We start from the raw sequence: 24,302 nt of genomic DNA, 5'->3' as shown, positions 1-24,302 counted from the left end.
ATGATATTGTCATGTTACAATAAAGTTTTATACATACTTACCTGACAGATATATACTTAGCTTTAGACTCCGTCGTCTCCGACAGAATTTCAAATTTCGCGGCACACGCTACCGGTAGGTCAGGTGATCTACCGCCCTGCCCTGGGAGGCAGGACTAGGAACCATTCCCGTTTTCTAATCAGAATTCTTCTCTTCCACCTGTCTCCTGCGGGGAGGCTGGGTGGGCCATTAATCGTATATATCTGTCAGGTAAGTATGTATAAAACTTTATTGTAACATGACAATATCATTTTTCTAATAACTGATCTCTTCTTTCTGTATTTCCAATTATCTCCTGTAACTTGTTTCAAATGAACACCATATTCTTTGGAAGCTTGCACGTCGAGTCAGTGGCTCTGTAGGCGTGTTCCATAAGAGTAGGGATTGTCTTCTTGATAATATTTATATGAATGTCTTGGTGTAAATGTAAAATGTGATTTATCGTATAATTTTGTGCCAGTTTTTAACAGCTCTAATAGTATTGCTGAAGCCATTTTTTATGTAAATTTACTCTTATAATCTTCAAAGCAAATTTCGTTGTAAATTGTACACTCCTTTTAAAGTTACTTGTCAATAACAAGTGTTCATTGTTTCATGTGAATTTGCTAATTACACAAATTGAATTGAACTGTAGAACATTTTTGTAAATTCATTTCGTCTTCCAGCCATGCAAGTGATGGGCATTACGAACGAAGTTCAACACGACATCTTGACGATTGTAGCTGCTATCCTCCACATGAGCAACATTGCTTTTAGTGAGGTGAACAATCAGGCCCAGGTCATAGATCCAGCATGTAAGTGTATATAGTCCCTAGCATATCCTATGTTTTTTTAAAGTTTTTTAGTTTTGCAGTTAAAGTGTCTCAGTTTTTTATACTCTGTAACATATTACAAAATTTCTGCACTGTCAAATTTTCCTACAGAACTTTCACAAAAGATGAGCCAATTAGGAGCACTGAATAATATCAGAATATCTGAAGCCTATTTTCTCAGAATGAAGAAAAAATGGCTTATGCCAGTTCGTCAAACTAGGTACGATATCCTCCAATAGACAGAGGTATTACCATGAGATTATTTTGCAAGGCAGACCCTTGTTGGATAATTAAACAGAGCCTTATACCTACTTCTGTCAGCCATGAAATCCCTTATATCATATTTAACAAAACAGGAAAATGGCTAACTTGCTGTTATGGAACAATCCTGCAACCTCTTTAGGCAACCGTAAGAAACTCAGTAAGTATACGTATAAACCAAAACAAATATCCAGCTGAAGAATGTTCTTAATTATTCATTGGGTTGGTTATGACATGATTTTCAAAAGGTCTACCATATTAATAATTGTTCTCTTGAAAAAAATGTTGGTATCAACCCTTATCAGTACTGTTGAGATTTTGGACACCACCCCAGAAGAGCTATGCCTCAAATCCAGGTGGCATTTCATTGTAAAATTGAAGCCTTCCATGAATACTGTGAAAGATGTAGAATTTCTCTCCTTTGTTGCAACTAGTAGAAGAAACAGGAAAGTCAAACACACCGATAACAAAGTAGCAGAAACGCCAACCAACAGGAAGGCAAGCATCTCAACACGATGACTTTTGAGGAGCTGTCACCAGCTGATTATAACGAAGACAGCAGCACCATCCAGACAACCCACTTGTAACTAAATGAATGTTTACTGCAATTTGATAAATTCCTGGGAATATTAGATAATTTTACAGGCGCCTTCCAGTTTGAAGAAAAAATCGTCAGGGAAATAAGAAAAAATATACAAAGTAAATGCAGCTAATGGGCAATAGCAGTACGGTACGTATTAGTAATGTGCAGCTAAAGGGAAAGAATCATAGGAACAGGAAATGCAACTGGGCACCTAAAGGGATGCTGCATAAAACCTTTAGTACAGTACTACTTGTTACTAAGCACTGCACAAGGCACACAGTAGGGAGTACTGTGTGGCATTGCAAACACAATAAAATGGTAGGAATGTTATAGAATACTTCGATGTCAGTGATATTTAGGACTTATCATCTAATTAGCATGATTGTGTCTACAATAGAGTCAAAATCCCTGCTTTGCAAGAAAATTTTGTTGGCCTTTTTACTAAAAAACTTAGACCCAGCTGGGTTTTCATTGATTGAAAATATTACAAACCTTGAAATATATAATTTGGTTATAATAAGAACAAGTAAAAGGGATAGTAGTAGTTCTTATGCATATAGTTTTGATACACATATTTAAAGTAAAAACAGGTCATTTGATTTAATAACCTGAAAGTATTGTGAACAGAGTATATATAAACATGTAGACGAGGCGCCTCAGTGGTGTGGTTGGTATGGTGTTGGCGTGTCACCTCGGTGGACGCAAGTTAAATTCTCGGGCATTCCATTGAGGGGTGTGAGAATGTGTATTTCTGGTGATAGAAGTTCACTCTGGTTGTGGTTCAGAAGTCACGTAAAGCCGTTGGTCCCGTTGCTGGATAACCACTAGTTCCATGCAATGTAAAAACACTTACAAACAAACAAACATATAGATGAGTTGTGAAATATATTTGTCTCATCGTGAATTTAATTCTGTCCAATAATATTAAATCTCCCCATATTCCACAAATATTTTAATATTTTTATAATACTGTAGTAAGCACTGTTTTGTGTACAGGTACTCATCCACGTCATTTATCCAATTTCCAGATTTAGAATTCCCTGCTTACCTACTTGGCATTGACTCTCAGACATTGGGCCACAAATTAGTAAGCAGGGTGTTTGACAGCAAGTGGGGAGGGAAATCCGACCGAATAGATGTCACCCTCAACACAGAGCAAGCCCAGTTTACAAGAGATGCCTGGGCTAAGGGTCTCTACGCCCGGCTGTTCGATTACATTGTTGAGGTAAGCAAGTATAAGTATTATCCTTCTCCATTGTGTTACTCTGTATTATATTGACTGTGGTACCCTTTTTCTGTCATGTCTGTGTTTAATCCTTTTTGGTAATTGTGTCAAAGTGATGATTGTGTTGTTCGCTTGTTTTTTTCCTTCCATGTAAATATATTTTGTGGAGATGAAGCTTTTTTTTGAAATTTTCGTGAGTTATTTTGACAAAATTTATTGTGAGTTGGCAGTTCTCCAGTAAAAATGGAACTGTTTCATTGCCCAATTCTTTTGAAGCTTTTAATATTACTTTTTTGAAAAGTTTCGGAAATACCAAATGCATACTGACAATATTGATTTCATTGAGGGTCATATATTTAATATGGAATGATTACATGTCTTCTCACACCAGTTCCATTTTCCCAATGGCACCCATTTGAGTGTCATGTCATGTGTTTTATTTGCAGACTGTCAATAAAGCCATGGTGACAGACTCAAATGAGTTGAGCATCGGGATTTTAGACATCTACGGGTTCGAGATTTTCGGCAGGAATGGTTTCGAACAGTTTTGCATCAACTACGTCAACGAGAAGTTGCAGCAGATATTTATCGAACTTACTCTGAAGAGTGAACAAGAGGAGTATCAGCAAGAGGTATGTTTGTCAGTTGCCACAAAAGTTGAGGCAATTTGTTATTTTTTCACAAATATCAATAAGGTGTCGAAGTGAGCTTTCTATTAAGCAGACCTAAGACAGAAATGATCCTGTTACCCAAATATTCTTGTTGTCTACTGTTTGAGAAATGTCGTATTTTTTTGCTCATTTGAAATATTCTTGTGCGTTTCCTTGCAGGGAATCCAGTGGTCGCCAATTCAATTCTTCGATAACAAAGTGGTCTGTGACTTGATAGAAAGCAAACGTCCCCCTGGTATTATGTGTATATTGGACGACACCTGTGCAACCATGAGCGCTGTATCGCAAGGAGCTGATGAAGACTTTCTTCGAAAAATGGAATCTCAGGTAATGATAGATTTAACATCACTGCATCACAAGGGACTTCCTTCTAAAAAATGTCCTTGTTGTCCTCTGATTCTTATTTGTTTAATTTTACAGGTATTGTTTAATTTTACAGGTAAAATGTTAGCTAACCAAAATTAGGTTAGCAGATTCATTTAGAGGAAAACATTGATATTTAATTCCTTGGTGAATAATTCTTTAGTTTGAGATGGAACCTTTCATTCCATTTTTTTTTTATTTTGAGCAATTATCGTACAATATTATGAACATACATCAGTAATTGTTGCTTTACTGAATACTTAAGATTCTTTCACACATCTGTAATGTTTCAGGTTGGAAGTAACGCTCACTACCAGAAGTTCAGCAATGGTTTCGTCATTAAACATTACGCTGGCAATGTGTCATACCACCTTGACAGCTTTTGTGAAAAAAACAGAGATGTGCTGTTTCAGGATATCATAGAGGTAAAGCATTCTTTCTTATTACTGTAAATAACATAGTGCCAGATTGGAATGTCTATCTAATATCGTTACTACATACTTCTTCACACCTCATTTACCAACTTTCTTTTTCTTTCTTTTAGGTAATGCAAAGCAGCACGAACACCTTCATTCGCAGCCTTTTTCCCGATGTCATTCAAGTGGGGTCCAAGACTCGTCCTTCCACAGCTGGCACCAAAATTCGAACTCAGGCTAATGAGCTCGTCACAACACTGACAAAGTGCGTGCCTCACTACATACGTTGCATCAAACCAAACGAATCGAAGAAACCCCATGATTGGGATGACCAGATGGTTAAACATCAGGTATTGCACTGTTTTTATTTCTCTGATAGGTTTTTAAGGAAAGGACTAAAATGGTAATCACACAATTTGGTGCCTAAGCAGAGTTGTTTCAATTAAGGTCTATTTTCCTGTTGTTCTGATATCTTTATTTTGAATTTGGTATATATTTGTACCATATGCTTATCATTTGTTACTAGGGTATAAAACATGATGTGATAAGCAGTTTAGGCTCCCTTTGGGATTTTGAAATACTTATTATGTGATGAATAAGAAGCAATATTCTTGGCTTGTGTCATGCTTGAGATTTATTTGCAGTAAGAGCATACATATTTATATCTGGATACATAACTACATCTGGATACATAACTATGCTCTGAGAGATTCTGTTGCAACAGTTTAGAATTTATAAATATAGGTTTCGGTATAACACTTATATAATTTGTACAGGTTGAGTATCTAGGCCTCAAAGAGAACATAAAAGTCAAGCGAGCTGGCTTCGCGTATCGAAGACCTTACGACAAGTTCCTCCAACGATACGCAATACTGACCAAAGAAACATTCCCTGCATGGCACGGAGACCCAATACAGGGAATACATTTTATTATGAGAAACATCAATATGGACCCAGGGCAGTACCAGATCGGAAGGACCAAAGTCTTTGTGAAGGTACTGGTGGTTCTCTCTGTCTCAGAAGCAGAAGGGGCTAAGATGGTATTGGTTTTGAAATGAATTATACATATATTTTCTTGTTTTGTTCCATTTGAGTTTAATGTTTAGGTTTTTTTAAGATTAATTGTGACGCTTGATTAGATTTACAGTTGAGTGATCATCAGACCAAAAAATTATGGTATGAAGGATAATGTTTTTGCCTTGACAAAAACCATGTGATTACAACATATACCTAAGAAATAAAAACTTGTTTTCCCAGGAGAGATAGCTGTCTACCATGAAAATTTAATTAATGCCATAAAACCAATCGGTTATAACAGGCCATCTATGATTTATAATTTTTCAATTTTGAAACTCAGATTACTTTTTAAAATTGGAGAAAGTTTACATTTAATTTGAGAGTTTTTTTAGATGTTGCAAGTCAAGTGAAACTATGAGAATCGATGTTTAACATGCAGTTAAAAGGTTACTCAAGTGTACTAGTACATCTCTTCCAAGCAGAACTGTAAATTACCCCTGTTTGATTCTTCACAGGATCCTGAGTCTCTCTACATGTTAGAGGAATGCAGGGAACGCAAGTTTGACCACTACGCAAGAGTTATTCAAAAGACGTTTAGGAAATATTTCAGGTAATGTGGCACTTTTGCTTTTAAAAGTAACATTTTGGTTGAAGGAAACTTTTCTCAGAAATGAGTTTATGTAAATACTGTACATTGACAGTATGTACATACATTGGTAGTACTGTAGTGATATATGATACAGGGAAAATGTATGATACAGTAACTGTAGGGGAGAGCAGAGAAGTAGAAATTCAGAGATACTGTAACAAGAAGAAAAAAAACTGGGATTTATTATGCAATATTGTTAGCAGCCTAAAGAGCAGATACATCTGTAGATTGCAGAAAGTACATTTGTTGTGCATTTTTCAGTATTTTTTCATGTTTATTGAAGGTGAAAGAAAACCAAACTTCCTCTTTCTCTGCTGAGATTTTCATAATACTGTATGCAAATACTATTAACATTATGTCCTGTTTCTAAGCAACATGTTTGAAATTAAATTGTAAATGTCCCTACAGAGGAACATGATATTCCTTGATAAATATATTATCTGTTTCATCCACAGCAACCAGCGGTACCTCAAGGAGAGGAGAGAAGCAAGTCGCCTCGTGCATAATCGTAAGGAAAGACGCAGCAATTCACTGAACAGGAATTTCTACGGAGATTACATCGGAGTAGAGTATAAGCAACGCATTTCGTCACTCATACCAAGAAGAGAAAAGGTATGGTAACAGATTTTCAGCTCAGATTTTGACAGGTCTTTCAGCTGCCTTTGCAGATATACAGATTTTGTCTTGATAGATGCCCTTTGCTTTTTTTCCAAAATGGAAATTACAGTGCAAAATAGTTTTGCGAATTGTTAGGAATATTGTATGTTACTCTAAAAAACTACTGTACGCAACTTAATTATAATAGTAATACGTACACTAGTAATAATAGTTATAATGATCATAATAAACTACCTTGAGTTTAATTGTATTTTACATGTACGTTACATATTACCTTGGTGTTGCCGTTAATTTTACCAAGTAAGCATTTCACCTTCCTTATGAATATGTTTCCTGAGATGTACTGATGTGCTTAATACAGGTTGAAGGCACTGTTATTAGTCCGTAACCTTGCTTAAAGGGTGTGTGATGAATAATTCGGCCATGACATTCACTGAGAGTACAGGAAAAATGAATGTGTATGTTATGGAGTGTTATTTATGTTTTCCCATTTTGAATTGGCACGAAGAGTTCATAAGTGCAATTGAAGTTTTTATCTTTTGCAGCTTTTCCATGGCATTCACAAAAACCCACAATATTTCTGCCAAGTAAGCCTCACAGGATATTTTCCTTTCCAGGTTGAATTTGCTCTAACAGTAGATAAGTTTGATAGAAGGTTCAAAAGGATGAAGAGAGATTTAATCCTCACCAAGTCAAACCTTTACTTAGTGGGTCGTGTGAAGGTCCAGAAGGGGCCGGAGAAAGGGAAAGTTGTAGATATCATCAAGAGAAAGATCGAGCTGGAAAATATCTCTCAGGTACTACAGTGCATTTACTATTCTGATCTTGTGTAACATTTGAATTTCCTCGTGAGTCAAGATTTATATCAAGTACATTATAATGTCTGCATATCTCATTAGAAAAACCTGCTGATCAAAATATGTAAATGCAGCCTAATCATGTTTCTTAGAATTCAACTTGTTCAAGTGTTACCGCCTTGTTACAAATGTATAGTTCAATTTGTAATGCACTTGAAGAATGACATATAAGATCCTTCATATTAAAATATCACTTGAAAATGTGGTTTGTATTTTCAACCTTGCTATAGAAGTGTAATTCGAGTTGTGACTAACATTAAGAATGAATGTAATTCAAATATCACTTGAAAATGTAACTTACAATTTGACTTATTTTCCAGGCAACTTTATCAACTTTCCAAGACGACATAGTCCTCATACACGTCCGTAATGATTACGAATCCTTGTTAGACATACGGTTGAAGACGGAATTCCTCATGGTTCTCAACCGCAAGCTGAAGGAGAGATTCAATAAGGAGCTCCCTCTTAATTTTGTGAATAAGTAAGTATTCTCCATATATATACGGTAGTTCATTGTCATTTGATATCCGTATATCTTTAACATGAATGTTTTACAATACGTGTACTGTCACTAGAAGGTTTTATAAAGAATTTTTTAAGCAGGCAATATTTAAACCCAGAATTGCGTATCTTAGCCCCCTGTCCCTATACGTATCTGTAAATTAATTCCTTCACTTTGCCAGCCATTGTGTAAGCATACATGTGGTTTTAAATATGTATTATATTTTGTAAGTCTGTATATGCAAAATGCTGCAACAGGACGTACCTAACTGGTATGGGTTACAGTCCCAAATTTTGTTTAGCTTTTATATTGTGGAAAAACCTACTTATCCAGCTAAGTTAGTCAAATGTCAGAACAATTTTTAAAAGCAAATCTAGGACTAAACTTGCGACTCTCCGTAAGGGGTCAGTGCCATCAATGCACCATCACATACTGCACATAAGGCATCACTAAAGGTTCTATGCAGGTTCTTTGCAGTCTCTTTACAGTCTCTTTTGCCCCCAGCTGCAACTCCCTTCATTCCTTTTACTCTGCATACATACCTCCATTCGTAATCTCTCCCTTCCACCTTACTTACCACCTTTTCTAACAATGTTTAATTGTGCAAAAACCTTTTTACCGTCTAACTTTCTCATCACTGCTGAACAGCCTCGTAGGTTCCAGTGCTTGGCCTTTGTCCTGATTTTATACTTATTCCAGGCTTACAACAGTAAGTTCAACTTAGTGGTCAGGCTCAGATATACAGTATTCCCCATCCCTCTTCCCCCCCCCCCCCCCCTCCCCTCCCTTATCCATTGTATTTTATCATAGCTTGCAACCATTAAAATTCCAGAAGCAGAGTAAACAATTGATGCATTTCCATGCAAGTATGAAGTTTTTATTGTAAAACTAATATTGTAATACCTACCTGAACACCTGAACAAGCCCTGGTCACTTACCAGCCCGAACCATCATTTATTAAAAATTTACCAAATCTTTGGTTAAAATAAACGATCAGTGTTGCCAATCTCCTGGCAAACACCCTCGTTACCTAGTTACCAGCCCACCGCTGGTAGACCTGCCTCACGAGCCGGTCACACCCGCCCTATCACGTCAGTCATAACTCAATAACTCTGTATGAGAGGGGAGGAGGGTGGGAATCATTCAGGTGTTCAGGTAGGTATTACAATATTAGTTTTACAATAAAAACTTCATATTGCAATACACCCCCTGAACACTTGAACAAGCCCGATTAACAACATTAATTTGGAGGTGGGGAATCAAATCTACGTGGCCCGCCTCCACTGTACCAGTTGTCAGTTCAATATAATTGAGTACGCGGGTTCAGTCTCAAGTTCATTTGTCACTCGTCCAAACTAATCTCCATGTGTGGCCTTCTAGGCCTCCCATATGTGGAGGGAAAAAACTCCCTGCACCTCTACCCTAAGGTCAAACTCATTGAGTGCGGGAGGGATACAAACCTGTTTCCTCTCAGCTGGCTATGTGCCTCACCTGAGTAGAGGAAAAACTGAAGACCTTCCCATGTGGCTCTCGGCCTCCTTCATGTATGGAGGGAATCTGAAGACCTCCCATGTGCTCTCCGGCCTCTCATTGTATGGAGGGAAACTGAAGACCTCCCATGTGGCCTTAGGCCTCTCATGTACGGAGGAGACAACCATGTCCATCGGTGCGTCTGCGACGGTGTCGTCGATCGTAGTGATGTCCTCTCTTGTAGTGTTGTACCTGCCTGTCTGTACTCTGCCTGGTTGTCACTTGGAAGAATACCCTCAGATAGACCCAGACATGTTCTTTCCTATCTGTCCTAATACTTAAAATCCTCTCGTGATATATCATATCATATGAATACCTATCATATCCTAATATTCGCTCCCTACTCTAATATACTACTCAGACAGCAAGATTGTTGGGTTTAAAAATAGAATTTAGGCCAATGGCCGAGTATTGGGACCTATGAGGTCAGTCAGCGCTGAAGGGAAATTGACAAAGTTTGAAAAGGTGTGACAGGAAGAAAAACCTCTGTTACACAATGAGTCCAGTGTTAGGAGAGCGTGGAAAATAGGATGAGAGAATATGAAATCAGAAAAGTAAGAGAGAGAGAGAGATTATTTAATAAATTTATTACGCCCAAAGACGTCAAACAAAGTTACATATTAGCAGTTACATACATTACATCAGAAATCAACAGAAAAAAAAAAAAAAAAATTACAGCATTGAATCATCGGTATATCAGTTACAAAATAACATATATGAGATCGTATTCTATTATCACAACAACTGCAACAGACAGTTTAGCAGCCACCAAAGTGAGGAAGACGAGTCAAAATTATGTCTAGGTGGTCATCTTTGAGTAAATATTGGCAGGTTTGAAGTAAATTTTGTCCTTGAGGTAACAGATTCCTGACAGTGGGGCAATGAAGGCAGTAGTGTTCAAGGTTATTGGCATTAGCAAGGTTACACAGTTTACATGAGGTGTAGTGTGGTATATCTAGTGTCTGTCAACCTGCCACACAGGACATATCCCAACCTTATCCTGGCACTTAACAACATTATGCCTACGCACCATGAGCACGTCGCCGGTACTTGTGACGGCTCTGCAGAAAGTTATCATGATGTTGTATGGAAACACTAGTGCCCCTCTCTGCATCCCTACGCTGTACTGTACAGGCAAAGCGGCTGAATATATTTCTATGTTTTTAAGGCAGCGAAGTGAGGGCTCAACATTTCTGTCATCAAGGTCCAGCGAGAGAGAGAGAGAGAGAGAGGGAGAGAGAGAAGAGAGAGAGAGAGAGAAATACAATCGTCTAGGATAAAGAGAGAATTATAAAATTAAGGGAAGTGAGAGAGAGAGAGAGAGAGAGAGAGAGAGAGAGAGAGAGAGAGAGAGAGAGAGAGAGAGAGAGAAATACAATCGTCTAACATCTCCACCGCCTAAATTGCACCCCCTCTTCTAAGTTAAAAGGGTATTATCTTAACGATAATATACTCGTATAACTCCGTACAGCTATGAACAACAGAACGGAGAACTTGTTGCTAATGCGATCGACTCCAAGGCCAATAACAACATCCGTTATTGTATTCATCCGCGTGCGACGGTAATTACTGTATTCATGTTATAAATGCAGCTGAAGCTAATAAGGCAAAATTACGTGCATCAGCAACCTGGACAGAAGTCCCGAGCTTTTGTATGAATTTAAACGCAGCCGTGGTAAAAGAAACTAATAGCATGAAAAGAGCTCATTACTGTTGTTTTCACACAGAAAAAGGATTAATAAAGTATATAAAGTGTAAGGTTCGTAATACCTATGAAAACGAGTGAAAAACGAACGGAATCCTAAATTTAACGCCATCTAACCCGAGGGAAAAACTAGCTTCCAATGAGACGTATCAGTCAAATTTTGGTCTTAAATTACATCGTAAGACGAACAGTATGACTTCGTTCCATAAGTTAAGTATCCAGATATTCATTATATGCTAACTAGGGACAAAAACATTAGCCAAGCCAAGTGATATGGTTGAAATCTGAGCAATGAAAAAAAAAAACAGACTAGCCGGCATCTTGTCTGTCTAAGCCACACCTCCTTACAATAGTGCTGTTTGACGACAAGCTAGTGTAATTGTAATTTAATTGAAAAGTAATAAAATAATATTTAAATATAATTAAATTAACTTTAATAGGCCTAATATTAATTTCAGTTGTCATTGTAATTTGATAATACGACTGGTAATAATTTGTAACTGTAATTGACATAAGCGCAATGTAATTACTGACGGCAATAGTCTGTTAAACGTATGAAGACGTCATACATACGAATTCATTATATCTGACATCTGATTATATGCCCCAAGATAGATACCTCATTGACTATGTTAAATTTCAACATAGTTGAAGACACGTCTCCTTCAAGACGTTTGTACAAACTTGGCATAAGTGAGAGTGTTGTTACGTTAGTCATTTTAGCAATCAGGAGAGAATGATATGGATTCGGCGACGCAAACCCGTATTCGTCATCCACACTGATTCCAGCGTGAATGACTGCCGAGTTAGTGTTTTTATACTACGCTAATATGATGATACATATACTTACAATTAATAATGTTTTAGTCGGACAGAATCCGATCTTCATTCTGTTCGATTACATTCATATTAATTATCCTCAGATCGGATTCTCGTTCGTTTTCAATTACACCTGTACTGAATTATCCGAAGTCAGAATGCCTTGAGCCTACAGCGTTAGCCAATATAAAAATAACTACCGATATATTGTACAGCGAATACTTCAGGCTAGGCTAGGCTACTGAATATGCATACGATATATCATCATGAACACTAGGCTAACCGTAGTTAATTTTATTAGATTTCTCTCCATACTGAATATCGTAAGTCAATATGCATTGAACGGAGAATTAGTTGATATTAACAATTATCGTATCGTATAAGTAGAGGAAAGTAACCTTAAAGACGAAGGAGCATATCTGAAAGACCAACCATGGCCTAAAAGCTTCTGATGCAAGGAACTCGAAGCAGGAAAAAAGCCTAAAGATGCTCTAAGGACACTGTGCCTCTATAAACTACTACTTTTAATAGAAAACCGACCCGAAGAAGCCTGCACTTCTCTTCCTAAACTAAACACTATGTAGCCTATTATCCCTACTCGTCTATATCTGACCTAAGTTTCTATCATTCTGAGAACTTACACATCGAGGGAAGGGGAATCTGCTGCCAACACTGCCTGCTCCGTGCCAGGGGGGACGGCGGATCCTGCCCTGTGGGCTTGCGGATCCCCATAACCCCCAGCACCGGTTAGGGCTGGTTCTGGAACAGGCAGGGGAGCTGGAAAAGAACGATTAGTAATTTCAGTATCCCTATTGCTCGATCTATCCTCACTTAATCTTGACATAAAATCGGTAACAGAGATGTCATACTCTATGTCAGCCTACTCTCAAGTCTCTTAAAGAGCACTGTCTCTAAGTCTTTATCTTGATCTACGTTAGTCTCTTCCTGCCAACACTTCTTAATACGAGACCTTTCCTATTTTTGAGATACCCTAACATCTGGTCCAAAGACCACTCCTGACATTCCAAACATCTGGTCTTTACATTATATTGAACAGGCCTACAATTTACGCATAAAGAATGACTATTGTGTCATAGGGTACTCATCCTTTTCTTGCATTGTTGGCAAAGACGATACGTTGTTGAACTTCCGCTCGTCGTTTTCTGTGATGTCGTGGCCGAGAATGCAGTAGTCGTTGTCGTAGCTTGTGTTGTTTCTTCCTTTGCAGAATCAATGTCTGATGACAAGGTATTAAGAGCAATCCAACCGTAATCCAAAGGTCCAAAGGGATGCGTAATTCGTCACCAAAATCAATCAAATCAAAGGTGCAAATGAAGGCCGGGCAAGACCAAAAAGGAGTTCGCTGTGGATACATCTGTACTCCACCGCGAACGATAAGTGATTGACGTGATAGGGCAGGTGTGACCGGCTTGTGAGGCAGGTCTACCAGCGGTGGGCTGGTAACTAGGTAACGAGGGTGTTTGCCAGGAGATTGGCAACACTGATCGTTTATTTTAACCAAAGATTTGGTGAATTTTTAATAAATGATGGTTTGGGCTGGTAAGTGACCAGGGCTTGTTCAGGTGTTCAGGGGGTGTATTGCAATACTGGTTTCAACTTCATGGAAATTGTCTGGACACCAGCTGTTTATTCAAGTTGTAGTAATGCTTTAAAGGAGCTCCCTTTTTGTCAGTCTTTTTACGATAACAGTATGGAAACTAGTTGAGTTGGAGTATACGTACCGTTGGAAAAATAGAATATATATATTATACTTCTGAATGAATTAACATTTTTTCGTAATCGCAATGTTTTCCAAGGCGCTGATGCAGTATACTGTTTTTATGTAATTTCACTAGACAACAGATTACAAATTTGAATTATATTTGTACTTTACCTCTCTTTAATAATTTTTATATTCACTAAACCAATTCTTCAGGCAAGTCCTGTGAGAGTAGAAAAGCAACTCATGGTATTGATAAACTATGACGACATCAAAACTAGGCATTTTGTGTGAGTGATGATCTTACATTTTTAAAAAATATCGGGATCAAATTAGAATTCTATATTAGAAATGAACATAAAGGGATGTGGAATACGACATCGTTCAAATTGGTAATTTTGATCTTATTTCAGACTAGAGAATGTAATTCAGAGGCACATCCCTTCAAGAATTTTGTCATTTATATATCTAATTACATTTTAAAAGTTTAATTGGTCTTTTAAAATGATGGTAATATTTTGATGAAAAGAAGAAATAATAGAACCCCGTTCTGTAAGATTTAGCATTTTTATTTTAATTATTTAAATTAATTTAGTATGATTTGTAATGCTTTATGACATGAATCATTTTTTTATGTACGATAACATTCAAACTACATATATCTACAAGGGATTTTGTTGATTTGAAAATAAAGCTATAAGAATAATACTGCGAATCAGACAGAAGGATAGAATGAGTCAAGATAACATAAGGAAAATTATGAGAGTTCCATATATAGCTGAGATAATGATGAAAGGGAGATAGAGATAGCTTGGACATGGCCTTCATACCACCTTTAGGAGGAATAGTATATGATAGTATCATCTGAGTGCCTGTGAGGTCCAGAAGTGTTGGAAGACCCAAGCCTACTTGGGTGAGAACTACGAGGAGTGAGGCTGGAGATGAGATTTGTGGAAGAGAAAGCATCAAAAGTACTTGGGTGGCAGAATTTCACAGAGGTCTTTTATGTAACACCATGTTGGATGCCATGATGATGATAAGTATAGTAAGCAGTAATTCAGGTCAACTAGCTTAATGTACTATTTTGTATTGAAAAATAACCATTTTGAATTTTGTTTACAGCTTCGAGTACAGAGTCAGGAAAACTGGATGGGGTGGTGGTGGTGTTAAGAAAGTTGTGTTTGTAGAAGGCAACACTTCCGAACCAGTTTTTTCACCGTCGGGATCAGTTCTGACAGTCAAGATCGGTCATGGCTTGCCTGCATCATCTGGTGAGTGGTTTTCACATTACGCCCTGTGTTTAGAACATTGTAGTATCCAGTTTTTTCTTTTGAGTGAAGTACAATTTATAAAACAAATAACATTGTAATACCAACCATTATCTTTCGTACCTTTACACTTTGGTTGGGAACTTGTGACTAGGTACATATTAGGAAAAATTCTAAATACATACTTTTTGTATTTGCTTCAGAATGACAGATTTTGACAAGTAGAAGTAAATTGTCTAATTTGTCATGTTTGATTTGAATTTGGAAAGCTTCTTTTGTTCATAAATAATGAGAAACAAATGGGTTAGGTACAAAGGAGTTGGATATTATGTAGGGTGATGTGATCAAAGTAAAGTTTAACTTTCATTGTGTTTGTAAATTTTAAACAGAATGAAAATGACATGATTTTTAGATATGGGTAATACCTTTAATCCTTTTCTCTGAAGGGCCCTGTAGGGATGCTGTTTATAGTACTATTCCTTACATGTCACAGTGCTTGCAAGAACAAATAAGGGAGAGAGGTAAGTTGAGACATGCCTTGATAGAAGGGCACGCACTAGAAAAGTTAGAACATTTCTATTATCTTGCTTACCAACTGGGCATTGATAAATTAGAGTAGCCAACACTTGAAAAGAGCGAAAAGAGATTGCTGGACATGAGTCCTGTATTATATGATGCAGAAATCTGGGTACTGACAGAGAAAATGGAGATTTTGAATAACTAAATATGGAATGATAAGATTGATGGCCAGAATGGTGTGCGAGGACCATGGCATTGAATAAAGAAGTGCAGAGAGATGAGTTGTCCAGGTTGGAAAATAGAGATGGTTATGAAATATAAGGAACAGTTAGTCATAGCAGCTCTAGATATGGAAGAAACAGGAGGAAGGCCCAGGAAATTGTGGAGAGAGCATCAATGAAGACTTAGACAAGATGGGATTGTAGGCAGGAAGTGCGCAGGAATTAGAGAACTTGTCTTGCATCTAACCTCATGAAGAGAGAGGCTCGTGTAAAAACTTCAGCGATGATGATGTGTTAAATGGAAAGAGTGTGAACGAAGGCGTAAGTGTGTAGCTTTATTGTTTTAAATGAGTTTATATCTTTGTTCATCTGTGAAATATAACAACTTTGAATATTTTTTTACTTTCAGAACCTGGATTACAGAGAGTTATAACACCAGATATCAGGATGTTGGCAAACCAAAAAGTGTCCAAAGGGCCTCCAAGTAACAGCAATGGACATGCACCCCCAAAGTTTGACAGGGCTCAGAGGCCTACATATCCTAGTCCTGTACCAGTGGGACCTAGACCAACTCATAACAATACCAGATATAACCATTCGGGAGTAACACGAAGCCCAGATATGGGTCGACCACGAATGGAGGCTCCGAGACCACCTGTCATGTCCCCTCCCATCATTAATACAATGATTTCTAATAGTCCCACAGGCCCACAGTTTAGACTACCTAGGAACAATCCTCCCCCACCACCATCAGAACCTCCTCCAGACGATACACCAACAATAGGACAGGGAACCTTGCGGCCCAGAAATGGACCTCCTTTGCCAACTAGGCCAGTAATACCTCAAGTGAGAGCTTTATATAGGTAAGTCTTCAAGTGCCAATGAAGTATAGAAGTAGAATAGTAACAAAGCATGCTTCAGTTTGTAGGCCTATAATATGTACACGTTAACATAAATTTCTTCAATAGTTTGGTGAATAGAAGAACTCTTTTGAATTTTTAATGGTTCCTATATAGGGTCAGTCCCTTCATTATGTGTTGCCTAAGACATTGTAGCTAGTCATCAGTGTTCTTTTCATAATCCCTTTGGCCCCTTTTTCTCACTTTCCCCATCAGAATAGATGGTCTTGAATTCTAACATAAACACGATTTGGTTTATACTTTGAATCAGGAGAGTTTGAGCACCAGACAATGTTAAGTAAGAGAAACTTTGACACAAACTTAGTTTTTGGTGGTAAACTGCCATTTGAACTACTATTTTTTTTCCTACACCTAACAACTATGACAATGTTATATTGTTGTCCTTAGTTATTTATCTCTTGTAGTGAAGTTTAGTAGGAAAATAAAGGATAATAGACACCAAGTTCTCATAGGACAACTCTAAACTAGATCCAGCAATTATATTTGTTCCCCAAGTAAGATTCCAATAGAAGGTTGGAGCCCATCCTGTAAAAACTTTAATATATTCTGTTGCACAGAATCGGTCATTTCATCTGTAGATTAACGTTAGCAGTGTTAAGTAACATTTGCTGTGGAAATCTGATTTTTATTGCTGCATGTTTTAGTCATTTCAACAGTGTCATTTTGGAAGCAAAACTGGTGCAGATTTTTAAGTCTAATGTGAGAAAAGTATCCAGAGAAAGAGAGGCCCATTTAATTTTTTCAACTCCGCATGTGGGAGATTGAAACAGCCCAAGAAAATCAGTCCATAATTTGGAATCTTGAATTTTTGTATATTTAATATCACTGACGAAGCATGACTGGCTAAATTACAGTCAGGAAATAGTACCACTATAGATCTGAATATATTTTTGTCCTATTATGACCAGCTGTAAAAGAAGTGCTGACATTATTTATCAAACTGCATTTAATCTACAAATAATGTAAAATATTGTAGGTTGTTCCAAGTGCTGAGCACCTGCCATCCACATTGGCCCTTACTTACTACATAGTTTTAGCTCTAAATGTGGTTTAATGTTTTGTTTTAACTTGGAATATCAAAGTGTGTAAATCTGCAAAAAGTCGATTAAAAAATATGAAAACAAGTACCAATTATAAAAATATTTTCTATATTTTATCGTAATATGTGTGGTCAAAGCAGTCTTAAAACTCTCCCTCCTCCCTCCCCTTCCTCTCTGACTCTGATTAGTCTTATTTGTGGGAGCTATCAGCATCAGTAACAGTAGGAGATAGGGACTGTGTGGGGGTTACTCAGACTGGGTTGGGTGTATGGCAAGGCAGAGCCTGAGAACAGTGATGGATGTAGATGAAGATGGAGTGGCTTCTTGTGTTGATTTCGAATGCTGAGGAGGGTTGATTTGCACAGGAGAGAAGGCACTGTGTACTATTCCTTAATTTGGTAAGCCCCGTAGGCATTACTTAAGGATATTTGCATTGTCCCTTTGGCTCCCAGATGTACCTATGTTCATATTCTCTTTCTTATATCTTTCTTTCCACCCTCTCCTGTGAATTGTTTTAGGAATGGTGCCTAGGTTATGTCTTCTCAATTCTCTATACTATCTATCCAGGGTCTTGATCCCTTGCAACTGGCAGGCTCTATGATGTCTCAGTGCTGTGACAGACAACTAATTTAGCAAATTTGGTTTTACATTTGATACAGGGGAGGATTAGGGGTTCTTGAGTCTTTTGAACATTACAAAAGCTGCCAGTTTGTCAATCCCTCTCATGGTGATGTTATTTTTCTATGTGAGATTATTGAGTATCTCGGAATTCACTCGAGATAGTATCTGTGTTCACCTCTGTTTGCAAGTGGCTCAGCAAGGAGCAATGGCTAAAGGAAATCTGTGGCCCATACATTGTTTTTCTTATCCAGTTGTTGAATGGAATCCAAAAGCATTTTGATTTCAAGTCTTAAAGGCAGTTCTGATCTAGTCTTAGAAGGTAGGGGGTCTTTATCTGTGGAAGGCACAATGTCAGTTGGGTTGATGTGTTAATGGTTTTACTGCGGGATGCATAAGTTCCCTCAGTTGAGGAGTTTCAGTTTTCTCATGACACTATGTAGGTACTGCTTGCAATCTTTTATTCAGAATTGCTCCCAAGGTTGTTTGTGTGTCATCTAATCTGTGGGTATCTGTCAGTGTGCATGTTTGTGTGTGTGTGGGCATTTTCCTTATTTGTGTTTAAATCACTGGTGCAGCTTCTTGTGTTCTTTCTTACTTTTTGTACTTTGTGCATGTAACTTTAAAAGTAAAGAAAAGAACTTACAACTGAAATGTGTCTTTATCCTAGAGAAGAACGAGTTACATACTTTAAATGTGTGACATATTTGCAAGACTTAAATTTGAGACAATTACCTGCAAGACGCTTCTTAATTTTAAGATTCAATACTGGCAAGACTCTGCTCTTCCTAGAGGTAAGTAATGAATGGGGAATTTTTAGACTTTATGAAGTATTATATGCCACTCAGCAACATTGTATATTTAACAAAACTTTTCTAAAAGAAGGTCTCTTATCAGAATGATGATAATGATAATGAAAATGACAATAAGACCCCTTTTTGTGTGTGTTAAATCTTGGTATATGGCAAGTACCACTGACCTCAAAGTCACTTTCTTCCGTATTACATTCCACCCTTGCCTAACAATTGTTTCATAGTGCAACTGCTTTGAGGTTTTCCTCCCATAACACCTTTAAAACCTCCTTTACTCTCAGTTTCCCTGAATGATCTCATGGGTCCCAGTGCTTGGCCTGTGGCCTAAATTTTATATTCCAATTCCAGCGAGAACATAGGTTCTTGTAAAGCCTAAGGGTTGTAAGTGTATTTCAAACAATATGCCAAGGTATAACTCACAAGAAAAGGTTCTTATTTTAGCCTCATCTCTAAAAACCATTATTGTTCTTCTCAGTCTTCAATATATATATAATATAATAATAATAATGTAATAATTTTTAGGAAGGAAGTGTAGGAGCTAACCAGTAATGAATTTAGCCAAAATGTTCACTCCTTGTTGTTGTAGTCATACAAACAATAGTGAATATATTTATAAGGGAAGGAAGGAAAGCATTTTTTTAATGCGATGTGTATGAATAAAAAAAGTATCAACGAGCGAATGCCTCTTTTGTATCATATCTTTATTTTTCTCAACAGCTACGATGCCCTTGATACTGATGAGCTCTCATTTGTTGAAGGCGACATCTTACAACTTGTTAGAGAAGGTGAGTATTAAAATATGTAGGTAATATATAGTTGTCCAGGCCATTCAGTATTTTTGCCTGTGTAACTTTTCCTGTAAGTTTAGTAACCACTCATTGACTATACTACTGTCATCGTGAACTTATAGCAGTAGATTTAGGTAAAATACATTCCGTAGTAGTATCTTAATTCTGACAAGTTATTGTACTTGTTAATGCTCATGCCAACATGGCTTTACTTGATTAAAAAATTGAAATCCATGGATATCAGAAAATTTGCAAGTGCAGTGCCTACTTCGGGTTTCATATACTAACTTCAGGATGAACAGGCTGTATTTTTCAATTTGGGCAATATTCCTCTCTCAGTTAATATTGGTTGTGTTGTCTTTAAATATATGGTGGGAAGATTGATGGAATACTTATTTTGTAAAATAGAAAGCAAATTGTTATGCATTGGCATTATCAAGACAAGTTACCTTTGCTTTTATCATTTCCATGATAGTGACAATGAAAGACACTGGATAGGGTACTAAGCATTCATAGCATCAAGCTTAAAACATTATGAGTTACTAAGTGTACAGAGGAAATATTCATGTTCCTCAGATGCAAAGCTCTGTTCTAAGGGAAATTAGCATTGACATAATGACACAAAAAACCCATGTGTACTAATAAAAGATCCTGTTAAATATTTAGGAAGAATATCCACAGAACTCGGAAAATACTGCTTGTGCTCTTTGAAGCATGAACAGGTAGACTTTGGTATTAAAAACATACAAGATAGATTTTTAAAAATTTCTATCTTGTGAGTATAATGGTACCCAATTTAATTATACACATCAGTTGACTAATACTGTACACATGAGGTCCATTCATGTATAAAAACAGTACTATATAAGCATGTTAGCACTCATAATAAGATTTGAATAATTGCTGGAGATTGGGATCAGGGCTAAAAGTTATTCTTGATTAACTAGAGGGATGAAATCACTCAGTCTGTCCTCAAGTTAATGGAAAGTATAATTTTCTGTGAAGAAAATTAAGTAAGAATTTTATATCTCCACTTGGGTACCACCCTTGTTGAGTTGGTACATGTCCTGTCCAGCGCATGTGCTGAAGGTTATTCCCTGTATGTAAGGCTATGGTATGCATACATAAGAAAATATGGATTAATTGAAAAATTTGTCATTTTATGATAATTCTTGAGTACTACTGCCTATCCAAACTGCTGAAGAAGGGCATTTTAACCAAGTACTTCCTCGCTTTTGGTGTTTCTGGTGCTTTGACTGGGGTTGGAGTACAGAGCAAAAGTTATCTTGTCCAGAGAGCTGAGTCACTGGGATCTTAACTCTGATCTTCAGCCAGTTGTCTTAAGCTCCCTCAGCTTCATGACCGCTTGTTGAATGTTCATTATGTTGGAATTATGGCTTACCATTTTTCCTTTGTGGATATCTGTGATTAGGAAAGGACAAGATCAAGTTTTTTTACTTGTAAGTGATTGAGTTCCTCGTTTGCTATGTAGTACGAGGTCTCTGCCGTGCCGTGGTTCACCCTGTGTTTTTGTGACTCCTCAGTGCCTCAATTCACCCTGTGTGCTTGTGGTATTTCTGTATCTGTCATCCCAGCATTAGTTTCTTTTTTTTGTGATTCCTTCTCTCAGATGTTTGTGAAGTCCTGTGGAGTGAGTGAGGAGAACCTGGGTGGGCCATTGTTTGAGGTCTCTTGACTGTTGAGCTTCCTCGGTTCTGTTTTCTCCCCTTGGGTTCAGTTGGAGTAGCCTCTTCCATTGGTTTTTTGACTTTCCTTTCTGGAGGGGGAGAGCTTCTAGACCTAGCTGAGGATTGAAAAATAAGTGGTGGTCTGGTATATATGGAGAATTTTATTCCAGCCCCGTATTTCATGTGGATATAATTGCTCTCTCCTTGGGAATTAGATGCTAAGGGTAGAAAAAGAAGCTTAATTTTGTATGGGATCAAGAAGTAAGCATTTAGAAGAAGGCCATTATTCTTTCTTTTGTATTATGTGCATTTCCTTGTTTCTTTGCAGATGCTTCTGGTTGGTGGACATGTAAATTCCGAGGTCGTCAAGGTTTCTGCCCAGAAAACTACTTACAGAGAATACAGAACTAATATTACAATGCTTTGTATATTTCATAAATATATTTAAATTTTATTTCTTTGTTACCATTCCTATCTCCATAGTTCATTCTTTGAGTTCACCGGTGCTAATAAACGTAATTAGAACAACACAGTAAAAAAGTACCCTGTATGTGCATCCGAAATACTTGAGTGTGTATGTAGTACATAGTTTAAAGCTCTTTTATGTCAAGTGGTAGGGGAGAAAATATAGTGTGTTTTCTGGAGACCTTGGACAAATGCACACTGCAGTACTGTACTCATATTTGAGTGATCATTGCCATCATCTAGGAAACTTTGTGATACTTGTAATATGTTTCTTTCTTTGCTTGGGTGTTATGCACACTTCATCTGTGGTGGTCTTGAGTCAAACAAATAAAGAAATAAATGCATACATATATACATAGTGTATGTTAATTTATTTATTTATTTATTTACTTAAAAATTGTACTATAGTGTATAGTGGTAGTTAAGAGTAATAATGAAGGAGCACTCGTCAGTACTCGCCATAACTCCCCAAGCTGGTTCTGGTGTGATCATTTAGAGATTTTGTACATGCTAATTAAGGAATGTAGTTCATAGATTTTGCAGTTTGATAGTATTTATAGACTTTTTACAAGGTTTTTATTTTCAGTGATGATATTCTACTGTTTGCACCACAAAGCTGATCATTCCAAAGATGAAAGAATTTGCATGTAATATATATTTGTCTTTGCTGCAGTAGATACATTCTAACTTTTGGTATTCCTATCATCAGAATTAGTATATGTGAAATAAAAAAAAAAATGAAGGGGATGTTCATTGAGTGACCTTTAAAATGGGCACTGCACAGGAAAACAGGCTTAGCTCAGAACATTCTTTCTCCATTTTATGTGCACAACTATTTTTATATATAGATATAAGAAGCCTCAACTTGCCAACTGTGTAGTCCACAGGATGTGTATTGGAGAAGTTTTATAAATTGATCGTAACCCCCATCCTCCAGTTTTAATATTTAAGTTGAGTGAGCCTTATCTCCTGCAAAGGAAGTAGAAGTAACTGATGTAGCAGACAAAATTGTAATTCCTCGCCACTTGAGTGTCAGAATATTTGAGTTTTGTCACGACTTTGTAAAGATGAATTTGGAGTGAATGAAAAGTCACGAGTTTTCTGTAAATGATGTATGAAATGTCAGAATCTTTATATTGAATCTAATATACTATCTAGTCCAAAATAAACTTTCTTGTTATCATGAGTTTTTATTGACCATCATCTTGAAGCGCACAGTTTTGGTAAACGGCATACTTGCATAAGCCAGGTGTAAAGGCTGTCTGATATCAGATTTATGCTTGAGTGCTAGAATGTCATTTGGCATTTGGTCCAAGAAAATTTAATTTTTATCAAGTTTTTATATAAACAAAGACTAGGAAAGTAGTAATAAAAAATGTTGATTTACTTCTTGTGAAACGGTCAACCTCTCTCTCTCTCTCTCTCTAAAATGTATGTTCTAGAAAAGAGAGAGACATTTTGTTTTGAAAGAAAAATGAAAAATTTTTCCTGTGTACGTAGATATATCTGTAATTGACATGTTGTAATTGTATATCTGTTGTTATGAAGATTATGAAAATTATCTCCATTGTGACTGTTTATGAATTCCTCTTTTGCATTAATTTTATACCCATATGGAACTTAGTGTGACTAACTGTTACTATAAAATTGTGGTAGATAAAATGAGAAAAACTTAATTCAAGTGAAAAGTGTTTTGTTAGAAATCAGGAACATATGTATATACTAACTGCATAAAGGACCTTTTTCCAGTCCCCTATCTTTCATTGCTTGAGCAAATCCTGTCTGGTGTTGATGGCATATCCAGCCCATATTTTTTCCCTGCCTCTTGTGATCTTCCCAGGTCTAAAGCAAAGAAAGATGTTTCCTCATCTCTTCCGGATGTGTTGGTGAAGAACCCTTCCTTTAAAAAGCTCCTTCATGTGTCATCACCACAAGAGGAAATTCTTCAAGATAGATCAAGATTTAAGTTCTTCTCATGGGTCCGTTTTATCTGCACAATGGAAAAATTTCAGAGAATGTCTCAGATGTCCCCAGATCTCTTCCTGGCTAGACCATTCAGGATCCTTGTTCTTTCATCTAATTAGCTCCATACCCAGGAAAAGGAATAGTGTGGTGAGAACATGAAGAACCTTCCTCATTGTGGCCATGCTGATGATCCTCCAGTGACAACCAGGAA

General features: G+C 37.1%; 1 protein-coding gene across 6 annotated transcripts in view; it reads left to right on the top strand.

The window, feature by feature from the left end:
• LOC135227105 (unconventional myosin-Ie-like) overlaps positions 1 to 23,307 on the top strand; it is a 117,668-nt gene extending 94,361 nt beyond the window's left edge. For all 6 annotated transcript variants that reach the window (XM_064266972.1, XM_064266976.1, XM_064266974.1 and 3 more), the window contains 15 exons: positions 705 to 833; positions 2,724 to 2,920; positions 3,367 to 3,552; positions 3,751 to 3,918; positions 4,248 to 4,379; positions 4,499 to 4,720; positions 5,147 to 5,365; positions 5,903 to 5,997; positions 6,492 to 6,648; positions 7,272 to 7,451; positions 7,832 to 7,992; positions 14,910 to 15,058; positions 16,205 to 16,658; positions 19,903 to 19,970; positions 21,990 to 23,307. In XM_064266972.1, the coding sequence (XP_064123042.1) occupies positions 705 to 833; positions 2,724 to 2,920; positions 3,367 to 3,552; positions 3,751 to 3,918; positions 4,248 to 4,379; positions 4,499 to 4,720; positions 5,147 to 5,365; positions 5,903 to 5,997; positions 6,492 to 6,648; positions 7,272 to 7,451; positions 7,832 to 7,992; positions 14,910 to 15,058; positions 16,205 to 16,658; positions 19,903 to 19,970; positions 21,990 to 22,072 (2,600 nt within the window). In that variant the 3' untranslated portion in view covers positions 22,073 to 23,307. The remainder of the gene's footprint in view (positions 1 to 704; positions 834 to 2,723; positions 2,921 to 3,366; positions 3,553 to 3,750; positions 3,919 to 4,247; positions 4,380 to 4,498; positions 4,721 to 5,146; positions 5,366 to 5,902; positions 5,998 to 6,491; positions 6,649 to 7,271; positions 7,452 to 7,831; positions 7,993 to 14,909; positions 15,059 to 16,204; positions 16,659 to 19,902; positions 19,971 to 21,989) is intronic.
• The last annotated feature ends 995 nt before the right edge of the window (positions 23,308 to 24,302 follow it).

The sequence above is a fragment of the Macrobrachium nipponense genome, chromosome 15 (genome assembly GCF_015104395.2).
Source record: "Macrobrachium nipponense isolate FS-2020 chromosome 15, ASM1510439v2, whole genome shotgun sequence".
Taxonomy (NCBI): Eukaryota; Metazoa; Arthropoda; class Malacostraca; order Decapoda; family Palaemonidae; genus Macrobrachium; species Macrobrachium nipponense.
This window is presented reverse-complemented; position numbering and strand designations above follow the sequence as displayed.